This window comes from Budorcas taxicolor, chromosome 5 (assembly GCF_023091745.1).
Source record: "Budorcas taxicolor isolate Tak-1 chromosome 5, Takin1.1, whole genome shotgun sequence".
NCBI classification, from domain to species: Eukaryota; Metazoa; Chordata; class Mammalia; order Artiodactyla; family Bovidae; genus Budorcas; species Budorcas taxicolor.
This window is the reverse complement of record NC_068914.1, coordinates 79,076,093-79,097,653: the sequence shown is the minus strand read 5'-3', so window position 1 is coordinate 79,097,653 and position 21,561 is coordinate 79,076,093. Positions and strand designations below refer to the sequence as shown.

At 33.0% G+C, this 21,561-nt stretch overlaps 1 protein-coding gene across 1 annotated transcript in view; it reads left to right on the top strand.

Moving 5' to 3' along the window:
* ARID2 (AT-rich interaction domain 2) overlaps positions 1-21,561 on the top strand; it is a 205,175-nt gene that overhangs the window by 109,711 nt on the left and 73,903 nt on the right. The window contains exons 4-6 of the mRNA XM_052640681.1: positions 5,483-5,616; positions 10,838-11,056; positions 14,458-14,525. Of these exons, the coding sequence (XP_052496641.1) occupies positions 5,483-5,616; positions 10,838-11,056; positions 14,458-14,525 (421 nt within the window). The remainder of the gene's footprint in view (positions 1-5,482; positions 5,617-10,837; positions 11,057-14,457; positions 14,526-21,561) is intronic.

The window sequence follows — 21,561 nt, the reverse complement described above, 5'->3', positions numbered from 1 at the left end:
AAATGGAATAAAATCAGTATTATTCTGAAATGATTTATCTTAACATTTTGTTGTTGGCTGTTTTCATTGATCTGTGTTAGTTAACTAATTTTCACTAACATATCATATTTCACTATATGAATATGCCGCAGTATTTTTCTTCATCCTATCATTTGTGAATATTTGATTTGTTTCCATTTTTCTCTAGGGTATATGAATAAGAATATAATTGTTACATCGCAAGATCTTCTTCTTCTTCTACTTCTCTCTGCATATTACATACATTAATGTGTTTACTTCTCTCTCGTTATTTGGAAAGTAATAATCTTGACTTTACTTTGGTTGTTAAACAGTTGTAGAAATATTCCCAAGAACATATTTCCCTTAATATTAACTATAAGAATAAACCCATTTGATTACTCTTCCTGTGTAAATAAGACACAGAATAGAATAATCAAAGGAGTGAAGTAATTCTGGATATTTCTAGAATTGACTTTATCTTTGGAGCTTGCATATATCATCAATATATGTCTGAGTGTTTTTTCTTTTCATTAATTTTTGCTTGATGATCCTTGCACCCTGACACCCCAGGGACCTTTATGATATACCCGTTAAGCCTTTTTTACCTAAAGAAAATTTTCTCTTATATCAGTGATAATGCTTCTGTTTACTGTATTCTGGTCTTTCCTTCAGGACTACTATTTCCCCCCATGTTTGACGTGCTGTTTATCATGCATGTTTCATTTTTATCCACCCCACTGTTTTCATCCTTTCCGTCTCTTTAAGAAGCCATTTCTCAAGCTTGCCATCTACATTACTGAGGTGACTTTTACATTGTCAAATCTACTTTTTCATTGTCCGCTTTGCAGGGATAATCCTGGGCAAAGAAATGTTGTTCCTTACGTTGTTGGTTTGCAAGTCAGTGTTCTTGATTTTTGTGCTAGGATGTTTGATCTTGAAAGTTACTTACATGCCACATCAATAGGGGTCCCATTTCCTGATGATGCCAGTCTTTTCATGCTAGTGCTTCTGAGAGATACTCCACATCCCTGGATCTTTGGGTTCATTTTGACAAGCTTCAAGGTGAAGTTTAAAGGACTTTGCTTCTTTTGACAGCCACTGAGTTCAACTCAACTTTTTCTTAAACAGTTGTCATTCTGATCCCGTTATCAGAAACACTCTCATATTTTATTGATCCTTAGTGGCTAAAGGAAATCCCAATTGAAGTTGCCTTTTTATGCGTTTTGGCTTAAGATATCCTCTACTTTCCACTAGAACATCTTACTCTCTTCAAGAATTGTTTTGCAAGTTAATCTTATAAATCCTTGAAGTTGCTTTTAATGAACCAGAATTTCTGAAAGTTTTCTAAGTTAGAAATTATGCAGTATCCCTCAATTTTTACTCTTTAAAGTTCATTACAATTGGATTTAAGGAAAGATTAATATGCATTCCTTGAACTGTGATCTTTTCCAAAAACATTTCAAAAAGTTTTATATAAAAGCTTAGCTTGGGGCTGGTGCACGGGGATGATCCAGAGCGATGATATGGGGTGGGAGGTGGGAGGGGGATTAAGGATTGGGAACTCATGTACACCCGTGGCGGATTCATGTCAATGTATGGCTAAACTGATACAGTATTGTAAAGTAAAATAAAGTAAAAATAACAATTAAAAAAAATAAAAACTTTAATATAAATATTATATAATTTTATATAAATATTACATGTATTTTTTAATTTTTAAGAATTCTACCAAAATATTTATAAATAAAGTCATGAGATACCTGGGAATTGCTTTAAAATAATCTGGAAAGTGTTGTGAAGCTGATAATTGTGTTATAGATGAAACAAGGTTGACCATGAATTTTTTCTTTTTTTTTTTTTTTACCATGAATTTTGATATCTGCTGATGGGTACTGTTGTAGTAGTTTCTCTACTTTTACATAAAATCATAAAGTTATTTTAAATTTTCCAAGGGATAAATTTCTTTCAATTGATTGCAATTACAGAATGTGCCTTATACAGTATATAATCTTAAATTTATTGTGGTTTCCTGTGTGACTTGGCATATGATTAGTTTAATAATTTTTGTGGAGATTTGAAAAGAAAATCATTGTGTATCTAATAAATCAGTCTTATTGGTGATTCTATTTAAATCTTCTGTGAACTAATTTTTTGTGTACTTAATCTGTCAGATACTACAGGAGGTTAAATTTTTCTGCATTCATAAATTTACTGCCTATGTTATTTGATGCTTCTTGAAATGACTCTTCCTCCCACTGTATTGGTCCTACATATTAAACTTTAATTGAGTAGTGCCATTTAAAATAATTCTTACGTTAAATGTTCACATTTGCCTTCATCCTTTAAATCTGTCATGTATGGCATAGAATCCACCACAAAATAAACTGGGCCCAAGCTGAAAAAAGAAGATGCATTTCACCCCAGTTGTCTGTACCTAATGTTGAGCTAAGGAACCTCATTTTCTGAGTCGCCTGTTGAGAGAGTAACTGCCATCTGGATTTCAATATTTTACTAGTCTTGAGTCAAATATGTCATGTATTAGGTAGATTACTGAATGAGGTCTGTAAATACCTGTTTGATTAAAATATATCAACTATTCAAAGCAATGTAATCGACTTGGAGAAGAAAGAGAAATGTGTAGTTTAATTTTTGTAGTTAAATGAGTGAACACTGTATATCTGTCAGTGTATGAGCTCAGGGTCATGTTAGAGAATTAAATCTGAAGACCTAGGTTTTGAAATGTAACTTTGTATTTTAGCTGCTTTCTCTTGTCTATTAATTTAGTTTTTAGAAGTATAACTCTTTGAAAACCAAAAAAGGACTTTATGCTTAATAATTGAGAGAGACAAGAATCAGAACTGGATGCCAAACCCCCTGTTGAACTATGAAAGGTCGAGTCTCAGTTGGAAATGTTTAATCATGAGTGAGAACAAGTGCTGACCCTCAAGCCAGGGTCAGCATTTAATTTTAAAAATTTCAAAAATTATAACAATTTGCCTAAGCCATAAATTTCTGGAGATTGGAATTATGTAAAGAATCTATTTGGAGGAATAGAGTTAGAGAGTCAAGGGACCAGAAGTCATATATTTAAAAAATTGTATGAAAATTTGAATTACAGAGGGGTTTATGTATATAGCATATACTGTTTATTACTAGTACTTGTGGTGTTTCAGTCACTCCGTTTTTGCTTTTGCTCCATTTTGAGTGTTCCAGAAAGGAAAAAAGGTATTTATGGTTTTTCTTTACTAGTAATGTTGTTTCCTCCCCAAGTTTCAAATCTACTATGCTCAATTATAGAATTCCCAGGTAAAGAACCTGCCTGCCATTGCAGAAGACATAAGAGACGTGGTCTACCCCTGGGTTGGGAAGCTCCCCTGGAGAAGGGCATGGCACCCCACTCCAGTATTGTTGCCTGGGGAATCCCATGGACGGAGGAGCCAAGGTGGGCTACAGTCCATAAGAATTGCAGTAGTGTGTGACTGCTGCAGTGGCTTCCCATGCACATATGCTTAATAATGAGTAACAGAGTTATCAAGAGCATCTTAAACATAGTGTTAGAATAAGGTTTTGATTTAAAATTTTTATTTTTTCATTGTTATTTTGATTTTATTTAAATGATGTTAGTTAAGAAAAATTATCTTTAACTTGCTTTTAACCATTCCACAGTGAGCTCAATTCTGAAAGAACATACTTTGTAAAATATCTCTATCGCTACTATTGCCTGCAGTATTTCATGTAACGTAGATTAAACCCTCATTTGCAGAAAATGTCACATGATTTTTGAGCAGCTATTTGTGTTCAAATTTGTGTAGACTCTTCTTTTGATGATTTTGGCATTAGAAATTCAAAAAGGATAGGTTTGATTTATGACTCATACATAAGTCTATCATGAATCTATACTGGAGAGAGACTGTCTCTTTTTAATCATATTTTTGTTTTGATTTATAGTCTTTGGCTGTAAATTTTATCTGCCAGGGTCCATCAATAGGATCAGGGTGAAATGTATGCAACTGTATACTGTCCTCAGCGCTCAAGGGTTAAATGTGGGCATATGTGTCTGCTTTTGTATCTCTGGCAGTAGAGAAAAGTGTTGGGTTCATTAGCTATCAAGCTACCAGTTAGGAAAGAGTTCCTTGCTCAAGCTGAGCTTATATGGAGAACTTAGAAGGAATTGAAAGGGGCAATTTATTTCCTTTCTAGTCTCCAAGATGTGAATTATTGTGCCTTGGAAAGCTGGAAGGGAAAAGTGAAGAATTATGATGAGTATCCTTGCTATTAGTTTTTATACCTAAATTTACAACTTTTATTCATCCTACCTTGAAAGTTACGGTTTGCTACTAAAAACACAGCAATACTTCTGAGATCATTGATACCCCTCTCCCTCATCTCAGCTGTCTGTTAACTATAAAAGCAAAGGGTTTTTAAATAGTGACTAATGGACTTAATACCTGCCTGGTTCAGGAATGATGGAAAGACTGACCTATAAAATGATCACATCTAGAACTTCACTATGGTATTTTTCAGCTTGCTTCTTATGAAGTATAATAACAAGTTCATGAGGTACAGTATTGTGTTTGACAGGGGTTTGACCAGTTGCTTCCCTATTTAAAAATCTTTCTTGTGGGAATCTTATTCGAAACTGGTAGGTGATGATAGATTATAAATATGGATATTTAATTCTAATTAATATTAAGAAGATTGACCATACACAGTGATGGTGATATTGTGGGAAACACAGGAACAATCTTATAAACTGGTCAAAATGTTTTGGGCACATCACTTTTGAGTGAGAATTTGGTAGTATTTCCTGTTTAAAGTGATCATACCATTTCCACTGTCTATGGAGAGGAAAATATTCAAACAAGTGCTGAGATTAAGCTTATTGCTGCATGGCCTGTAATAGCAAAAAACAAAACTGAACACAGCTAAATACAACACTAGCGATCTAGTTAAAATTATGATATATCAATCAGAGCATATATTATACAGCTGTTAGAAATGACTGAGGTAGTACTATATGTATTGACCTGCAGGATCTCTAAAATATGTTGTTAAAATATGCACAAAAAATATACTGAAGGCACATGTGATCAGTGAGATGGGGAGGCCAGGGACTCTTCTCACTTTTACATTGTTGTTACAATGACCATGTATAACTTGTTTTAATCAGTAAATAAAATGTGCTGTCATTTATCTACATGTAGTTGTCCTTTGATAGTCTTTACTTTTATATGTTTATTTGTACAATAGTATGGTCTTTTCTAGGCATTTAAAACCACTTTTAGAACTATTGCGTTGAGTTTGTCTCCAATATTACTGCTGAAGTGACTCTTCCACTAATATAAGAAGTTTGTGGTATCTTGTTAATATTATTTTTAAATTTAGGACCTCTAGAAAAAGAAAACAGATCTATGTGGTAAGAGTTAAAATATACAACATGAATCTATTTTTAAATCTCTGCTGTGCTGTTTTTCTATTTCAGTTACCTAGAAAAGTACGAGAAAGTTCATCATTTTGGGGAGGATGATGATGAGGTACCACCAGGCAATCCCAAACCACAGCTTCCTATTGGTGCAATTCCATCTTCCTACAATTACCAGCAACACAGTGTGTCAGGTAAATATCACTGGAAAATGAAAAAGGCATAGGTACACAGTTTTGAGTTAGAATAGAAATCATCCTATGAATTGAAGTGGTCCCTTACTTTGCACATGAAAATTCTGAAAGCCTTGGGTTAATACTGCTTCTAGAAATCAGCATGTCACTGGCATAAGGACCCTGTCTGTCATAGCCTACATAGAAGACTTTAGTTGCAGGAATTTTTAGTTACAAATATACATACACTTTCCAATGAAATTTTTTTTTTGATTAAAGATCAGTTTAACCTAAATTGTCACTAAAACGAGAAGAGGAATGTCCTATTAGAATTAAGGAAGCCAAAAAATACTCATAGCATCTACTACATTTTCTACAATTCCTGGCATTCCCAGCACCAGAATTTCTCAGATATGTTTCTTACTATGTTTCAACTATTTTCCTGCCATGGTACCAGGGACTTAAGATTTTTTTCATTCAAGTCATTCTTATAATGGTTATAGAGGAATCTGCAGCTAAAAAAGAACAAGACTCAAGTTGGAAATAGTCAGGTTGAGAGTCTAATGAAGAGGTTCTCGAGGCAGAGTTGATGAGATTTCCAGTGTTTGTGGCTCCAGAAGGTGATGACTAGGAAGAGAGCTCTGAAGAGATAAGCAGGTCTTTTCTTTATTCACCAATATTTGGCCTGAAAAAGAGGAGATAGTATCTTTTTCAAGAGGATGGTCTTTATAAAAATATGCAAATATCTTGATCTTTATTATTCTTCGTTGGTACTAATACCGATCTTTTAGGTAATCATTAGGTTTAAGCTCTCTCATTTGTGCCAGTATCACTGATTTAAACTTTTCATGGTCTATTTTCAAGTTTCCTCTATGTTGAATTTGACCCTATTTCTTTCCCGATCAGTAGTAGCTGAGGAAACAGAATCTCCTAGAATCTGTGATTTCTAGTAGAAGAGACTTCATCTGATGATTTTATATAACTGAGGCTTGGGGGAGGGGTTGTAGCAGTGGTGAGTGCAAACCAAATTTACCTTTATTTTTAATGAGAAGTTACTACCTTGGGAACCGTTGTTAAAGGAGAACATTTTAAGTCATCATGTAAAAGATCTTGCTTACTGTTTAAGCTGATTAAATAAAATGAGGTGGTTTGTTAGGTAATACGCTTCCCATTTTTAGGAAGAGCTAACGACCATTATCTAATTCAAGGATGTTATAGAGGCTTTTCCTACACTGAATGAGACTTGGTACTGTAACCTTTAAGACCATTCTGTAACTTTGTGTCACTGCTACATTATAGCAACAACAGAACTATCTATTCTTATAGGTTAAATAGATCTTGGTGTCTATTACACTTCTCAAACTAACCCATTTCAATATTAGATCTAGTTTGGAATGAAATTTTTTTCTGGATCTCCCCGCACCCCCCCTTCCCTGATTTAAGCATGGTTTACTTCAAGAAAGAAGCTATTTCTGGTATTTCAGAAGTCTATTGAAAGTCATTGCTAGAGCTATGCAATTTTTAAAGGAATGATAGAATTCTTAATCTGGTGTTATAATAACTAACTCCTTTCTGATATGCTGTCATATGCCTGCCTTTTGTTGTTTAAGGAGAATCTGAGCAGTTATATAACATATGTAGCATGTTTGACAGAATCAGGATTGGGGACTTATTAGAAATTACCTGGGAGCATCAGACTACAGTATATCTAATTCATACTGAAAAGAGGTAGTGTTCAGGGCAGCATTTATGAATTTGAAGGTGCTTTTTATTATCCCAGAAGGAGCCATAGCAACATTTTGACAGTGTTCTAAAAATCAACATAACTATCAATATATAAAACAAATCCTTCATCAGTGATTCTTTTCAAATGCCATTAAGGAAATATAGTAAGCTTCATAGCTGTCAGTGTGTATGTGTGTGCGTATTTAAATAAACACCAAAGTAGAATTACATAGTGGTAGGTTAAAAGCCGTAGGATATTTTAGTTAGAACATTTAAAAGATTTGTGTAGCTTTTGATTGATTTATTTGGATACATGTATTTATCTAGAGATGCTTACATTTAAAAAAGCTATTCTAAAACAATACTTTGAAAGGTAATATGATAAATTTAAATTGGCATTTAGTATGAAGTACAGTTCTACTCATAATTGTCAGAATATTGTACATTGATAGAATATGGAATGAAAATTTTATAAGGCTATTGACTCCTTTTGCCCAGTGACTTTAAGCAGCCAAAAATGTATTAGGTATATTTTGCTTTGAATTTTAGAATTATTAAACTTCGGCATCAAAATATGGTGATTTTGTCATTTATTTGCATAATTGTGTATATTTTTTTTTGCCATGAGGATCTAATCTTTTGGCTTTCTTCTTTCTTCCTTGATATTGATTTGGATATAGTCAATTCTGCAGAATCGTACTGGGAACTTTTTGTTCATCTTCTCTTTCCCTTTAAAATTAAAAAATTAATTTCTAAATTAAAAAATTTAAATTTGTTTGCAATATCCTTAGTAGAAAAATTCTGAAAGGTGAAACTGACACATGACAAACACATTGAAATTAATAGTACTGTAGAATTTAAGAGCTAGCTAGGATTTTAGTGATCATTTAATCCAATTCAATCATTTTGGCCGAAGGAGGCCAAGCACACTATCCATTTACATTTTTGTTACTTAAATTTGGAGAAGCTTTATACAGAAAGATTTATTATTTTGATTTTATCAGTTGTATTAATATTTGAGCAAAGATTTTCCTTTACATGTCCTGTATTCTTATAGATACTTGAACTACAACAATCACTGCCAGTATCAATGGAAAGATTGTACTGTATGATATCTGTAATGTAAACAACATTCCAGGAACAATTCTCCCTTTCCTCTGAACTGATTATCTCAGATTCAGTTAAATTTGTCAGCAGTGATGTGTTTGTATAGACATTGTGTGAAGAACATTGAAAATTCCCAATCTCATTCCTATTATAAAATTGTACCTATTCAAACATACCTCCTTGGGGATGGGAAGGGAGGCTCTTAAAATCTTGTAAGCACTTCTCTTATATTAGATTCCTAAGAAGGAATCTTTACCAAACATCATATAGTTAAAGGACTTTTCATAATTATCATATTAATTTATTTTATTTTAATTGGAGATGTCTTTTTGGCAAAGTCATCACGTAAGGATGTATTGAATTGAATATATGGTGGCATCTGTTATTCTTCAGTAGCAAACAGACCAATTCCAAGATCATATTGAAAGCACAACAAGACTGTGACAGATGTTGAATTATGGGTTCCAGATTTTTATTTCTGTTGGAAATTTGCCTGAAAATTTTGTGAAATCTAAAGACTTAAGTATTGCTGAAACTTGGCATCTCATGATCAGTTCCAGTGTGCAATAAATACCAAAATGTATTTCTATGTTCACAGAAGTTACATTACATTTTCCCAAGATATTTATGTTATATATGAGAAATTTAATTTTTCAAGATTATAAGACATGAACAATGTATTGTTCAACCTTAAATATTATAAAGAATCTATGTCAATTCATTTATAACTGTATTGTGATACTTAATGGAGAAATTCCTAGAACATTTAAATATTGAAGAGGTGTCTCTTCAAATATCTATTGGGAAATGAAGTTTCTTACCTACATGATTTTCTTCTGTGGAATGTTGTGACAGTGGATTCCTACTTGCATCCCATTTAGTGAAATTCTTAAAAGATTTTTTTTCAAATCCATATTTTTCTGAAAAGTTTTGTGTAGCAGTTTTCTAACTCTTGTTTCTTTCCTCTTCCCATTACACTAGTTAGATCTTTATATGATAAATGTATTAGGGGTGTATGTCTCAGGACATAGCTGCCAAGGCCTAAATTATACCAGTTTAGAGTCAGTAATTATAAAAATACAACATTTTCTAATATATATATTATGATTATAGATTAGTTTTCTGTAATCCTATCTTCCCTATCTTCAAAGTTTTAAAAATGTTTCAATTCTCCTACAAAAGTTTTAGTTAGGAAAAGATTTGTTAGAACACGAAAGTTTGAACTGTAAAGGTAAAAATTTATAAATCAGACTTCATCAAAATTAAACCTTCTTCTCTTTGAAGAAATTGTTGAGAAAATGAAAAGGGAAACCACTCACAATCTGGAAGAAAATATTTACAAAATAAATATTAGATAAGTGGCTAATATTCAGAATATTTTAAACTGACAGTACCAAGTGCTGACAAGGATGTGCACAAGCACCAAGAACTTTCATGCATCACTGATGGAAAGACAAGATATTACAGCTACTTTGGAAAACTTTTACTCTTACAAAGTTAAACATACATTTTGTATGACTGAGCAATCCAAGAGATGTGAAGAAGTATGTCTGCACTAAGTCCTGTATGTGAATGTTATTAGCAACTGTATTCAGAAGTGCTAAAAACTGGAAACAGTCCAGATGTTCTTCAGCTAGGGAGTGGATAAACAAATTGTATTATAGCCATAATATAACAATAAAGACATACAACCCATAGCAATAAAAAAGCAATTACTGATACATACATTAAAATGTGTATCAACCTCAACATCATTTTGCTAAATGAAAATAAATCAGACACAAAAATATAAGTATTGTGTGATTCTGTTTATTTGGCATTTTGAAATAAAGTAGATCAATGGTTGTTTATGGATAAAGGGGGACAGATCAACTACTAAGGAGCATAAAGAAGCTTCTTTGGGATGATAGAAATACTCCCTTATCTCCATTGCAGTTGTGGTTAAAGACTTTCAGAACTCCTAGAACTGTAGAACTGAAAGCATGAACTTTACATTTTAGTTAAATGTCAAAAAAATCTTACCTGAAAAAGTAATAATCCTCCCAAAACTGGGTAAAGAAGGTAGGCAATGTGTTTTGAAACATGATGTTGTTAAAAATTTCAAAGGAACCAGGCTTTCTGGCTTATAGTACTTAAAAAATCAGAAAAAGTTCCTTGAAATGCAAGAATAAATAAAATAATGATACAATAGTTTGCCAGTGATATCAAAGAGAATATATATATTTCTTGTATTTTAATACTTTTTGAGGAGTGCAATTTTCATGAGTTCAACAATTGGACTCTAAACTTCTACTTGGTTTATATTTTATGAAAGAAAGCAAACTTCTATCTTGTATTTAGAAGATATTAACCAAAAATGATTTCTAGTCCTTGATATACTTATAACAGTGTTGTTTTTTGTCTTTGTTAGATTATCTCCGTCAAAGTTATGGGCTATCTATGGACTTCAATTCGCCAAATGATTATAATAAACTGGTGCTTTCACTATTGTCTGGACTCCCAAATGAAGTGGACTTTGCTATTAATGTATGCACTCTCCTGTCAAACGAAAGCAAACATGTCATGCAACTTGAAAAAGACCCTAAAATCATCACATTATTACTTGCTAATGCCGGGGTGTTTGACGACAGTAAGTTTTAGGCTTAATGTATTATATAATCATTCTATTAAAGGTGTTTAGATTTTTTTGAAAGGTTGTTAAGGAAAAAAGTATTTTCATTAGTCAATATAATAGCATTCTTAATTTGCTTTTATTATATTAAATGTATCATTTAAAATAATGTCTGGATTTTTTTAACCTTATATATTTGAATAGATTAGATATTTAACCTCATTAGAGCTTTCAAAATTAAAATGCTGCATTTTTCTTAGAATAAATGTGGGTTTGTTGATTTGAGATTGTTTGATACAAACTTCTGATAGAGAAAACTAGACCTGTAAGAAATTATTTTCTGATGTCTATTTCTGCAGGTGTATAGTTAAAATTTTTAACTAAATTAGGTCAATGCACTTGAAAACTTGATGCATAATAATCAAAATAAGGATTATCAAATATTTCATAGTTTTACTTGTAGGATTTTCTAGTTGTAGGTTTTTATGGATCAGGTTCTTTGTTTTCTGTGAAATTATCTCAAATCTGGATTACTCTTCAGACCAAATTGCACAATTCTGTAATTGTAGTTTAATAGGACTTTAAAAAATAGGTTTTGAAACATTTTCCTGCTCATAATTTCTCCTTTTAAAATACCTATGTCAGTTGAATGTTATTGATAGAAAGTTTCTTCTTGCTTCTCAATCTTCCTTCTGCCCCAACACCATTGAAACTTTCTTTTGCCAGAAGTTTATTCTATTAATAGATTAAGGTATTGATACATTTTGCAATTATTTTATCATATAGGAAATTATATAGAATAGTCTGAGAATTTCTTGTAATATTTCATAGGTATATGGGTATTTTTGGTTTTGTCTTTAAATAGCAACGTGTTTGCAAATGAGTTCATTTTTCTGTAGTTTTCAAGCATGCTTTTATTTGGGATTATCTAAATAGGATTCCCTTTTTCTTGTTGTTGTTGTTGGCTGTGTCACGCAGGTTATGGGTTCTCAGTTCTCCAACCAGGGCTTGAACCCAGGCCCCTCAACAGTGAGAACAGAGTCCTAACCACTGGACTGCCAGGGAATTCCCTAAGTAGGATTCCTTAAAATCTGACATTATTTATTTTATATGAAGACATTTTGAAATTAAACTGTTGAAATTAGTTTCTTAAACTTCTGAAACTATTTTTTATTACATGGAGGAGGAACAAAGATCAGCACTTAATCAGCTTGTATTGTAACTGTGAAGATCTAACTTTTGTGAATTTCCACCTCACTTTTATGTTCTTTGCTTCCTAATATTTCATCTTGATCTTTTAAAGACATTTTTCAGCGTTTAATACAGAATGGAGTTTAAAATTGGTTCATTTTTAGAAATCTTAAAATGAAGTCTTTAAAAGGAATAAATATTCTCAGACCATAATAATTTTGGTGAATTCTTACCATTTAATCATTAGATAAGGACTTCGTTTGTATATATATGATAAACTGAGTTTACCAGCTTTAATGCATGGAAGTGTGACATTCTTTATCACTTTTTTAAATCTCAGACTAAATTATTATGTAGCATAGCAATCATTAATAATTAATATTAGCAAATGCTATTTGAGGAATGTTTCTTTTATTTCAGTAGTCAGAATTTAGAGTTCCAGAATATATAGGGACTTTATGAAGACCATACACTATTAAAACAGTGGTCTTACATTATGAAAATATTAAGGGTATGTATGATTATATATATATTTCATTAGGCTCTTGAGAGGTTTTGCATTTTTTTAGGCATAGAATTTTAATTGAGAGAAAATATAAATACCATTTCTTTTGAATGTGTGGGATGTTTTTACATGATATGTGTTTGAAGAAGTATAATAAAAATTCCATGTGACAAAAATTTAATTTTTCCATCTTATATTTGCATTCAGTAGTCTTTTCCCATGGAATTTTTCTTTGTAAGGTTTTCTTCAGGACAAATAAAATCTTGTCTTTCTTTAGAAGTGTATGGACTTTATTTTTCTGATTTAGCTGCTATGTATGTATGCATTTGATGAAACTCTTCTTTAGGTCACTATAGTTAAATTTATTTATCAAAAACTTCACATCTACCCTTTATATTATGTTCTCATGATTCAAATATCATTATAATGTTAAACTGTTTCCATTCCTCACCCTTTTTAATATTTTTTTTAATGAAAAGTCTTATTCTTACCTAAATACTTTACAAATTTTATTTCAACTCAATAGTAAGTAAATATTACTTGGCTTCCCTGGTGGCTCAGATGGTAGACAATCTGCCTGTAATGCAGGAGACCCGGTTTCAATCCCTGGGTCGGGAAGATCCCCTGGAGAAGGGAATGGCAACCCACTCCAGTATTCTTGCTTGGAGAATTCCATGGACAGTGGAACCTGTCAGGCTACAGTCCATGGGGTCTCAATAAGTAGGACATGACTGAGTGACTAACACACAATATTAAGTAAATATTACATCTGTAATTAAAGGTGTGATAAGACTACAAACATTCAGTAAATCTTTTACAACAGAAAATACATCCATATGTTATCCTTGTTATTAACACATCCATTAAGAAGGCTTACTTTTATTTTTTTGAAGAATCAAATTCATAAAGCTAGTTTTTCTGTTAACATTTGCCTCTATGTAGTTTTCTTCTTCATTTGAAAACCAGTAGCTTTCATTATAGAATATAGATAATTATAGATAGTTGATGTAAGTACTTACCTGATTTTTAAAGGGTGATGCCTATTGTGTCACAGTTTAGAAATTTGTATTATATGACTTTACTGTTTAGTCCCATCGCTGACAAAGTGAGTTAGCAACATAGAGATGAAAAAAACAGGTATAACATGTATCTGTATACGTCAACCTTTGTTGTGAGAGGCGGGGGTAGTGTGTTATTAAGAAGAAGCTTTTGAAAATAGATGGTTTGAGTTTCCTCCTAAAACATCTTTATCAAGAAATATCAGTCAGCTATATGGCTTAGAATGTTTTCTAAAGATATATTCCTAAAGAATGCCTTGCCCATTAATATTTCAAATGTAAATTATATAATTATCTTTGAAATGAATGAATATTTAAGATTATAAAAGTTTGGGAACCTAATAGTAATAGCATCAGTTTGACTTTTTAATATTTTTTCTTCTACAAATCATAACTAATGCAGAATAATTATTATTGTCTGTGTAACTATTATGAAAGCCAGTTGTGTGTTTTTAGAGTGTGACAAAAACTTTCTTTAAATTCTATAATTTAAAAAACTGTATTTCAAGAGGAATTATCATGACTTTCTATCATTTATTATGAAGCAATTTTTAATGAACAAGGTATCTTAAGATGTATTTTTACTGTTTTTCCAAACCTATCTATTCAGGAACTAAGTGAAAGAAGTAATTTCATATTACTGAATATGCTATTTGTTCTTTTAGCTTTAGGATCCTTTTCTACTGTATTTGGAGAAGAATGGAAGGAGAAGACTGATAGAGATTTTGTTAAGGTAATTCATATAAATTAAAATATTGAAACGTTGCTTTATATGTAGCCAAGGGCCAAAGGTCAGTTACTTATTTTGTATAAGAACTGTGATTAAGCTGAGTAAAAAATATTTTAGGATAGGTAATAAACAAATGAAGTTTTCATTTTATCATATATTGGTTTCTGAGAATGATAAATCTGTAACAAGCAATAAATCTGAGGATACTCAGACTAAGTAGCAGTTTGGGTAATTTCCTTAAGATTATTTTTCAGTTTACTTAATCATTCTTCAGCTATGTAATATGCCACTTGATTTTTTTTTGTTAAGTTTAATTATAGTGACTATGTTTTAATTTCTAGAAATTCTCAAATCTGTATACATACAAACACATACTTGATAGTGCTAATATCTAAGCCTCCTGTGACTCTGATTCTACTGACTCTGGTTCATGGTGAATTATTCCTTTGTGTTTTTTTAACATTGCTTTATAAATTTCAGCAGACTTATTTATGTAGGATTTTTGTACAGATTGGCTGGAAAGTATTTTTTCCTTTCTCTGTTGCTTTTGCCAGTCACTTGAAATACTGATCAGAATGACTTTATATTAATTTTTTTATTGGAGATTTTTCTGATTACTCTGATAGTAAAAACAAAGTCATGGGAGTTGTGAAGCAGGCTAGTGGTGAAATACATTATGGATTCTTTTCAACTCAAACCTCAAGACAGTCCCTTTTGTCTCCCTTTCTTTGAGGGAATTAAACCTTCAGATTTCTCACCATGATATAGACTTGCCTTTTTAATTCCCAGCTTAACAAGCTAACCCAGAGTTCTGTATTACCCCATCACCTCTTGATTGAACTTAGGCAGATAATTTCTTTAACTCTAGAAAACTGGTCAATAAACATGCACAAAAAAAATATGTTAAAGTAACACATGCAATCACAATGAGGAATAGAGTTGTCAGTATAATCACTAATCACATGAAATCAAGAAGACACAAATATGTTGAAGATGAACAGATGATCACATCTGTTATATATTTTCATTAATTTCTAGTATTTTATTCTACATACTGTATTCTTTGGGTTTAATTCTCTTCACTTTTTCTAATTTCTTGAGCTGGTGCTTGGAGTTACTGATTTTTGTTTCTATTTTTTCTAATATATATGTTTAAATTCATAAAGTTCCATCCCAGCACACTGTAACTTTGTACTTCCAATATTGATAATTTCATATCATTATTATAACTCATTTTAAAATATCTTCTAATGTCCATTATGTTTTTCTCTTTAAGAAAATGGATTATTTAGATGGGAATTTTCTCAATTTCCAAAAACATATGAAAAACTTCCTGATTTCCTTTTTTTACTAATATCTAACTGAATTTCAGTATGTTTAGAGAGACTGTTCTGCTTAGTTTTTAATCTTTGAAATGTTTTCACCCATTACTTTGTAGCTTAGCATTGATCATTGTACTTTGCAGATAAATTTTTATACCTTGAAGGTTTGTGGCAACCCTGTGTTGAATAAGTTTATCAATGCCATTTTTTTCCAACAACATACGTTCATTTCATGTGTCTGTGCCCATTTTGTTAATTCTCTCATTATTTCAAGCTTTTTAATTATTTTTTTCTTATTGGCTTTGCTAAAAGGTTCATTTTGTTTTTTTTCTGTACAATGGCCTTCATAGTGCTTAGTTGTCTTTAACTTTATTTGAAACAATTTTGGTAGATTGTGCTGTGACAGCTGTCATATTGGCATGGATTAAAAAAAGCTTAACAAAACTGGTGAATTTTTGTATAGCCATTTTAATATTGAAGATGGAAGAGAAAACCAACATTTTTGGCATATGATGCTTTATTATTTCAAGAAAGGTAAAAATGCAACAGAAACACAAAAAAAAGATTTGTGCAATGTATGGAGAAGGTGCTATGACTAACTGAACATGTTAGAAGTGGTTCATGAAGTTTTCTGCTTCAGATTTCTCACTGGGTGATGCTCCTCAGTTGGGTGAACCATTTGAAACTGATAGCGATCAAATCAAGACATTAATTGAGAACAGTCAGTGTTATGCGGCTGCTGCTGCTAAGTCACTTCAGTTGTGTCCAACTCTGTGCGACCCCATAGATGGCAGCCCACCAGGGTCCCCTGTCCCTGGGATTCTCCAGGGAAGAACACTGGAATGGGTTGTCTCCAATGCATGAAAGTGAAAAGTGAAAGTGAAGTCGTTCAGTCGTGTCCGACTCTTAGCGATCCCATAGATGGCAGCCCACCAGGCTCCTCCGTCCATGGGATTTTCCAGGCAAGAGTACTGGAGTGGGTTGCCATTGCCTTTTCCGAGTCAGTGTTATACCATGCAGGAAATAGCCAACATATTCAAAAGATGTAAATCAAGCCTTTAAAGTCATTTGCACCAGCTTGGTTATTTTCATTAGTTAAGCGAATGAAATCTTCTTGACCATATTTCTGGATGTGATTCTCTGCTTAAACATAATGAAAACATTCCATTTTTAAAGCACATTGTGACAGGTGATGAAAAGTGGATATGGCAAAATAATGTGGAACAGAAGAGAATGTGGGGCAAAGCAAAATGAACCACTGCCAACCACATGGAAGACTGGTCTTCATCCAGAGAAGGTGATGTTGTGTATATGCTGGGATTGGAAGGGAGACCTCTATTATCGGTTCCTTCTGGAAAACCAAACTATTAATTCCAACAAGTACTACTCAATTAGACCAACAGAAAGCAGCACTTCACAAAAAATGTCCAGATTAATCAACAGAAAACACATAATCTTCCATCTGGATAATGCAAGAACATGTGTTTCTTTGATGACAAGGCAAAAACTGTGATAGCTGGGCTAGGACATTAATTCATCTGCCATATTCATCAGACATTGCACCTTTGGATTTCCAGTTATTTCCATCTTTACAGATTCCCTTAATGGAAAAAATTTCTCCAATGGGAAAAAGTTTCCTCGAAGACTATAAAAGGCACCTGGAACAGTTCTTTGCTCAAAAAAGAGAAAGTTTTCAGACGATGCAATTATGCAATTACCTGAAAAGTGACAGAATTTAGTAGAACAAAATGGTAAATACGTTGTTCAATAAAGTTCATGGTAAAAATGAAAAGTATGTCTTTTATTTTTACTTAAAAACTGAAGTGACTTTTTGGCCAATCCACTATTATAGTAGTTTTGGTAATGTATGATCTTTGATTTTGCTACTATGACTTACTGAAGGTTCAGATGATGGTTAGCCTTTTGTTTTTTAGCATTATTTCCTAATCAAAGGAGATCCAACCAGTCCATCCTAAAGGAAATCAGTCCTGAATGTTCTTTGGAAGGACTGATGCTGAAGCTGAAACTCCCAATTCTTTGGCCACCTGATGCGAAGAGCTGACTCACTGGAAAAGACCCTGATGCTTGTAAAGATAGAAGGCGGGAGGAGAAGGGGCCGAGAGGATGAGATGGTTGGATGGCATCACCGACTCAATGGACCTGAGTTTGGGTAAACTCTGGGAGTTGGTGATGGACAGGGAGGCCTGGCGAGCTGCAGTCCATGGGGTTGCAAAGAGTCAGACACAACTGAGCGACTGAACTGACTGGCACTTTTTTTGAGCATAATGCTATTGCACACTTAATAGACTATAGTAGAGTATAAACATAAATATAGGCACTGGGAAACCAAAATGTTTGTTTGGGTTGACTCACTTTATTTTGATATTTAGTTTATTATGGTGGTCTGAAACTGAACCTGCAATATCTTCAAGGTATGACCTGTATTCTGAAGTTGTTAGGTGTAAGTGTCTACATAAGTCACTTAAGCCAATACAGTTAATCATTTAAAAAAAAATTTTTTTTTATTGGAGTGTAGTTGATTTACAGTGTTGTGTTAGTTTCAGGTGAATAGTTGAGTGAATCATTTTTATGTATACATGTATCCATTCTTTTTTACATTCTTTTCTCATAGATTATTACAGAATATTGAGTAGAATTCTCTTTGCTTTTCAGTAGGTCCTTATTAATTATATATTTCATCAAAATACATAAAAATAATAGTGTGTATATGTTAATCCCAGTCTCCTAATTTATCCCCTCCACCCTGCTTGCAACTTTGGTAGCCATAAGTTTGTTTTCTACATTTGTGACTCTCTTTCTGTTTTGTAAATATGTTCGTTTGCACCATTTTTTTAAAGATACCACATATAAGCAATATCATATGATATGTCTTTGACTTACTTCACTTAGTATGATAATCTCTAGGTCCAACTGTGTTGCTGCAAATGACATTTCATTCTTTATGGCTCAATAAATATCCCATTGTGTGTGTGTGTGTGTGTGTGTATATATATATATACCATATATTTATGCTTTCCTCTGTCAGCGGACATTTAGGTTGCTTCCATGCCTTTGCTATTGTAAATGCTGCTCCATTGAACATTGGGGTACATGTATCTTTTTGAATTATGGCAACAGCATCGGATATTTATATTTCCAGGGCAATACTGTTTGTTTCATCTGTTTATTTCTTTGTTTATGAAGATAAATATGTTAAAAGCACCCAGTTTGATTGTGGAAAATTCTTAAAGTGATAGTAGTACCAGACCACCTTACCTGTCTGCTGAAAAACCTATATGCAGGTCAGGAAGCAACAGTTAGAACCGGATGTAGAACAGTTGACTGCTTCAAATCAAAACTGTTGAACTAGTAGGGCAAGGTTCATGGATGTATGAACCTTGGGAATGGAATATTACAAGGCTGTATATCATCATCCTGCTTACTTAACTTATATGCAGAGTACATCATGTGAAATTCCAGGTTGAATGAATCACAAGCTGGAATCAAGATTGCTGGGAGAAATAACAACAACATCAAATATATAGATGATACCACTCTAATGGCAGAAAGTAAAGAGAAATTAAAGAGCCTCTTGATGAAGATGAAAGAGGAGAATGAAAAAGCTGGCTTAAAATTCAGCATTCAAAAAATGAAGATCATAGCATCCAATCCTATCACTTCATGGCAAATAGAAGGGGAAGAAACTGGAGGCAGTGTCAGATTTTATTTTCTTGGGTTCCAAAATCACTGCAGATGGTGACTGCAGCTATGAAATTAAAAGATGCTTACTTCTTGGAAGAAAAGCTATGAAACCTACACAGTATATTAAAAACCAAAGACATTACTTTGCTTACTGAGAAGGGTCATATAGTCAAGGCCATGATTTTTCCAGTAGTCATGTACAGATGTGAGAATTGGACCATAATGAAGGCTGAGTGCCACAAAATTGATGCTTTCAAATTGTGGTGCTGAGGAAGACTCTTGAGAGTCCTGTGGACAGCAAGGAGATGAAGCCAGTCAATCCTAAAGGAAATCAACCCTGAATATTCATTGGAACGGCTGATGTTGAAACTGAAGCTCCAGTTCTGTGGCCAGTTGATGTGCAGAGGCCATTCATTGGAAAAGACCCTGATACTGGGAAAATTGACGGCAAGAGGAGAAGGGGTGGAAGAGGGTGAGATGATTAGTTAGCATCACTGACTTAATGGACATGAGTTTGAGCGAACTTCAGGAGATGGTGAAGAACAGTGAGGCCTCACGTGCTGCAGTCCATGGTGTCGCAAAGAGTCAAACATGACCTAGCGACTGAACAACAACCTCTTTTTGATTATGGCAACACAATCATGATACTTGTATTTCCACACCAATACTGACTGTTTCACCTGTTTATTTCTTCATTTATGAAGAGAAATGTGTTAAAAGCACCTGTTTTGGCTGAGGATGTATTTCTTTATCCTTATAGTTCTATAAAGATAATATTTTCACATTTTGAGAACACATTATTTAGTGCACGCTAGCTGTTACATCCTTCTGGTTAATTGGACATATTATAAATTAATGGTTAATTGGACACATTTTTACAGTTAAGTCTCCTTTTTCCTTTTTTTCCCTTTCTTTTTTGGTCTGACGTTGTTGTTCAGTCCTCAAGTCATGTCTGACTGTCTGCGACTCCATGAAGTGCAGCACGCCAGGGTTCCCTGTCTTTCACTATCTGCTTGAGTTTGCTCAGACTCATGTCCATTGAGTCAGTGATGCCACCCAACCATCTTATCTTCTGTCACCCCTTTATCCTCTTGCTCTCAATCTTTCCCAGCATCAGAATCTTTTCCAGTGAATTGGCTGCTCACATCAGGTGGCCAAAATATTGGAGCTTCAGCTTTAGCATCAAATATTAATATAACTATATATATTTGTGTGTGTGAGTATGTGTGTATCAGCTTCCTTTTGGTTGATATTTATATGTTCTTATTTTGTATTCAACCTCTTTTATCTTTATAATTTAGATCAGTTTCTTGGTAAATAACATATATTTGGTTTTTTGTTTTTTTTTTTTGGCTTCCCTGGTGGCTAAGACAGTAAATATCTGCCTTCAATATGGGAGACCTGGGTTTGATCCCTGGGTCGGGAAGATTCCCCGGTGAAGGGAATGACTACCCACTCCAGTATTCTTGCCTGGAGAATTCCATGGACAGAGGAGCCTGGCAGGCTACAGTCCATGTGGGTCACAAAGAGTCGGATACAACTGAGTAACTGACACTTCCACTGGACCTTTTACCTCTTAGTTGGAAAAACTTTGATTTTAAATTAGTGTACTTATTCCATCTACTTTAAGTATAATTTTGATACTTAATTATGTTTAAATTTACCATGTTCTGAATAGGTTTCTAATGTCTTGTTTGGTTTTCTTTTCTGTCCTCCTTTCTTACTTTTTTTGAATTGATTGGACTGAGTATTATTTATTTTTTACTATTGTGCCCATTTAGATTTTATATACACTTATTCTGTTTTCTTGTTGATCATATGAACGATATTTTAACCCTTACTAATTTTAGTGACTAATAGTAACAACAGTTTAATAAATTAGTACTTACCTCATTTTTTATTTATATACAAGTTTTGTTGTGCAGTGTTGCTTTTTCAGGTTTCTTAAATAGAATCTTAGACCATTGATTTTAGATTATTTATCTTGTCTTGTATCAGTATATAAAGCTATCAAT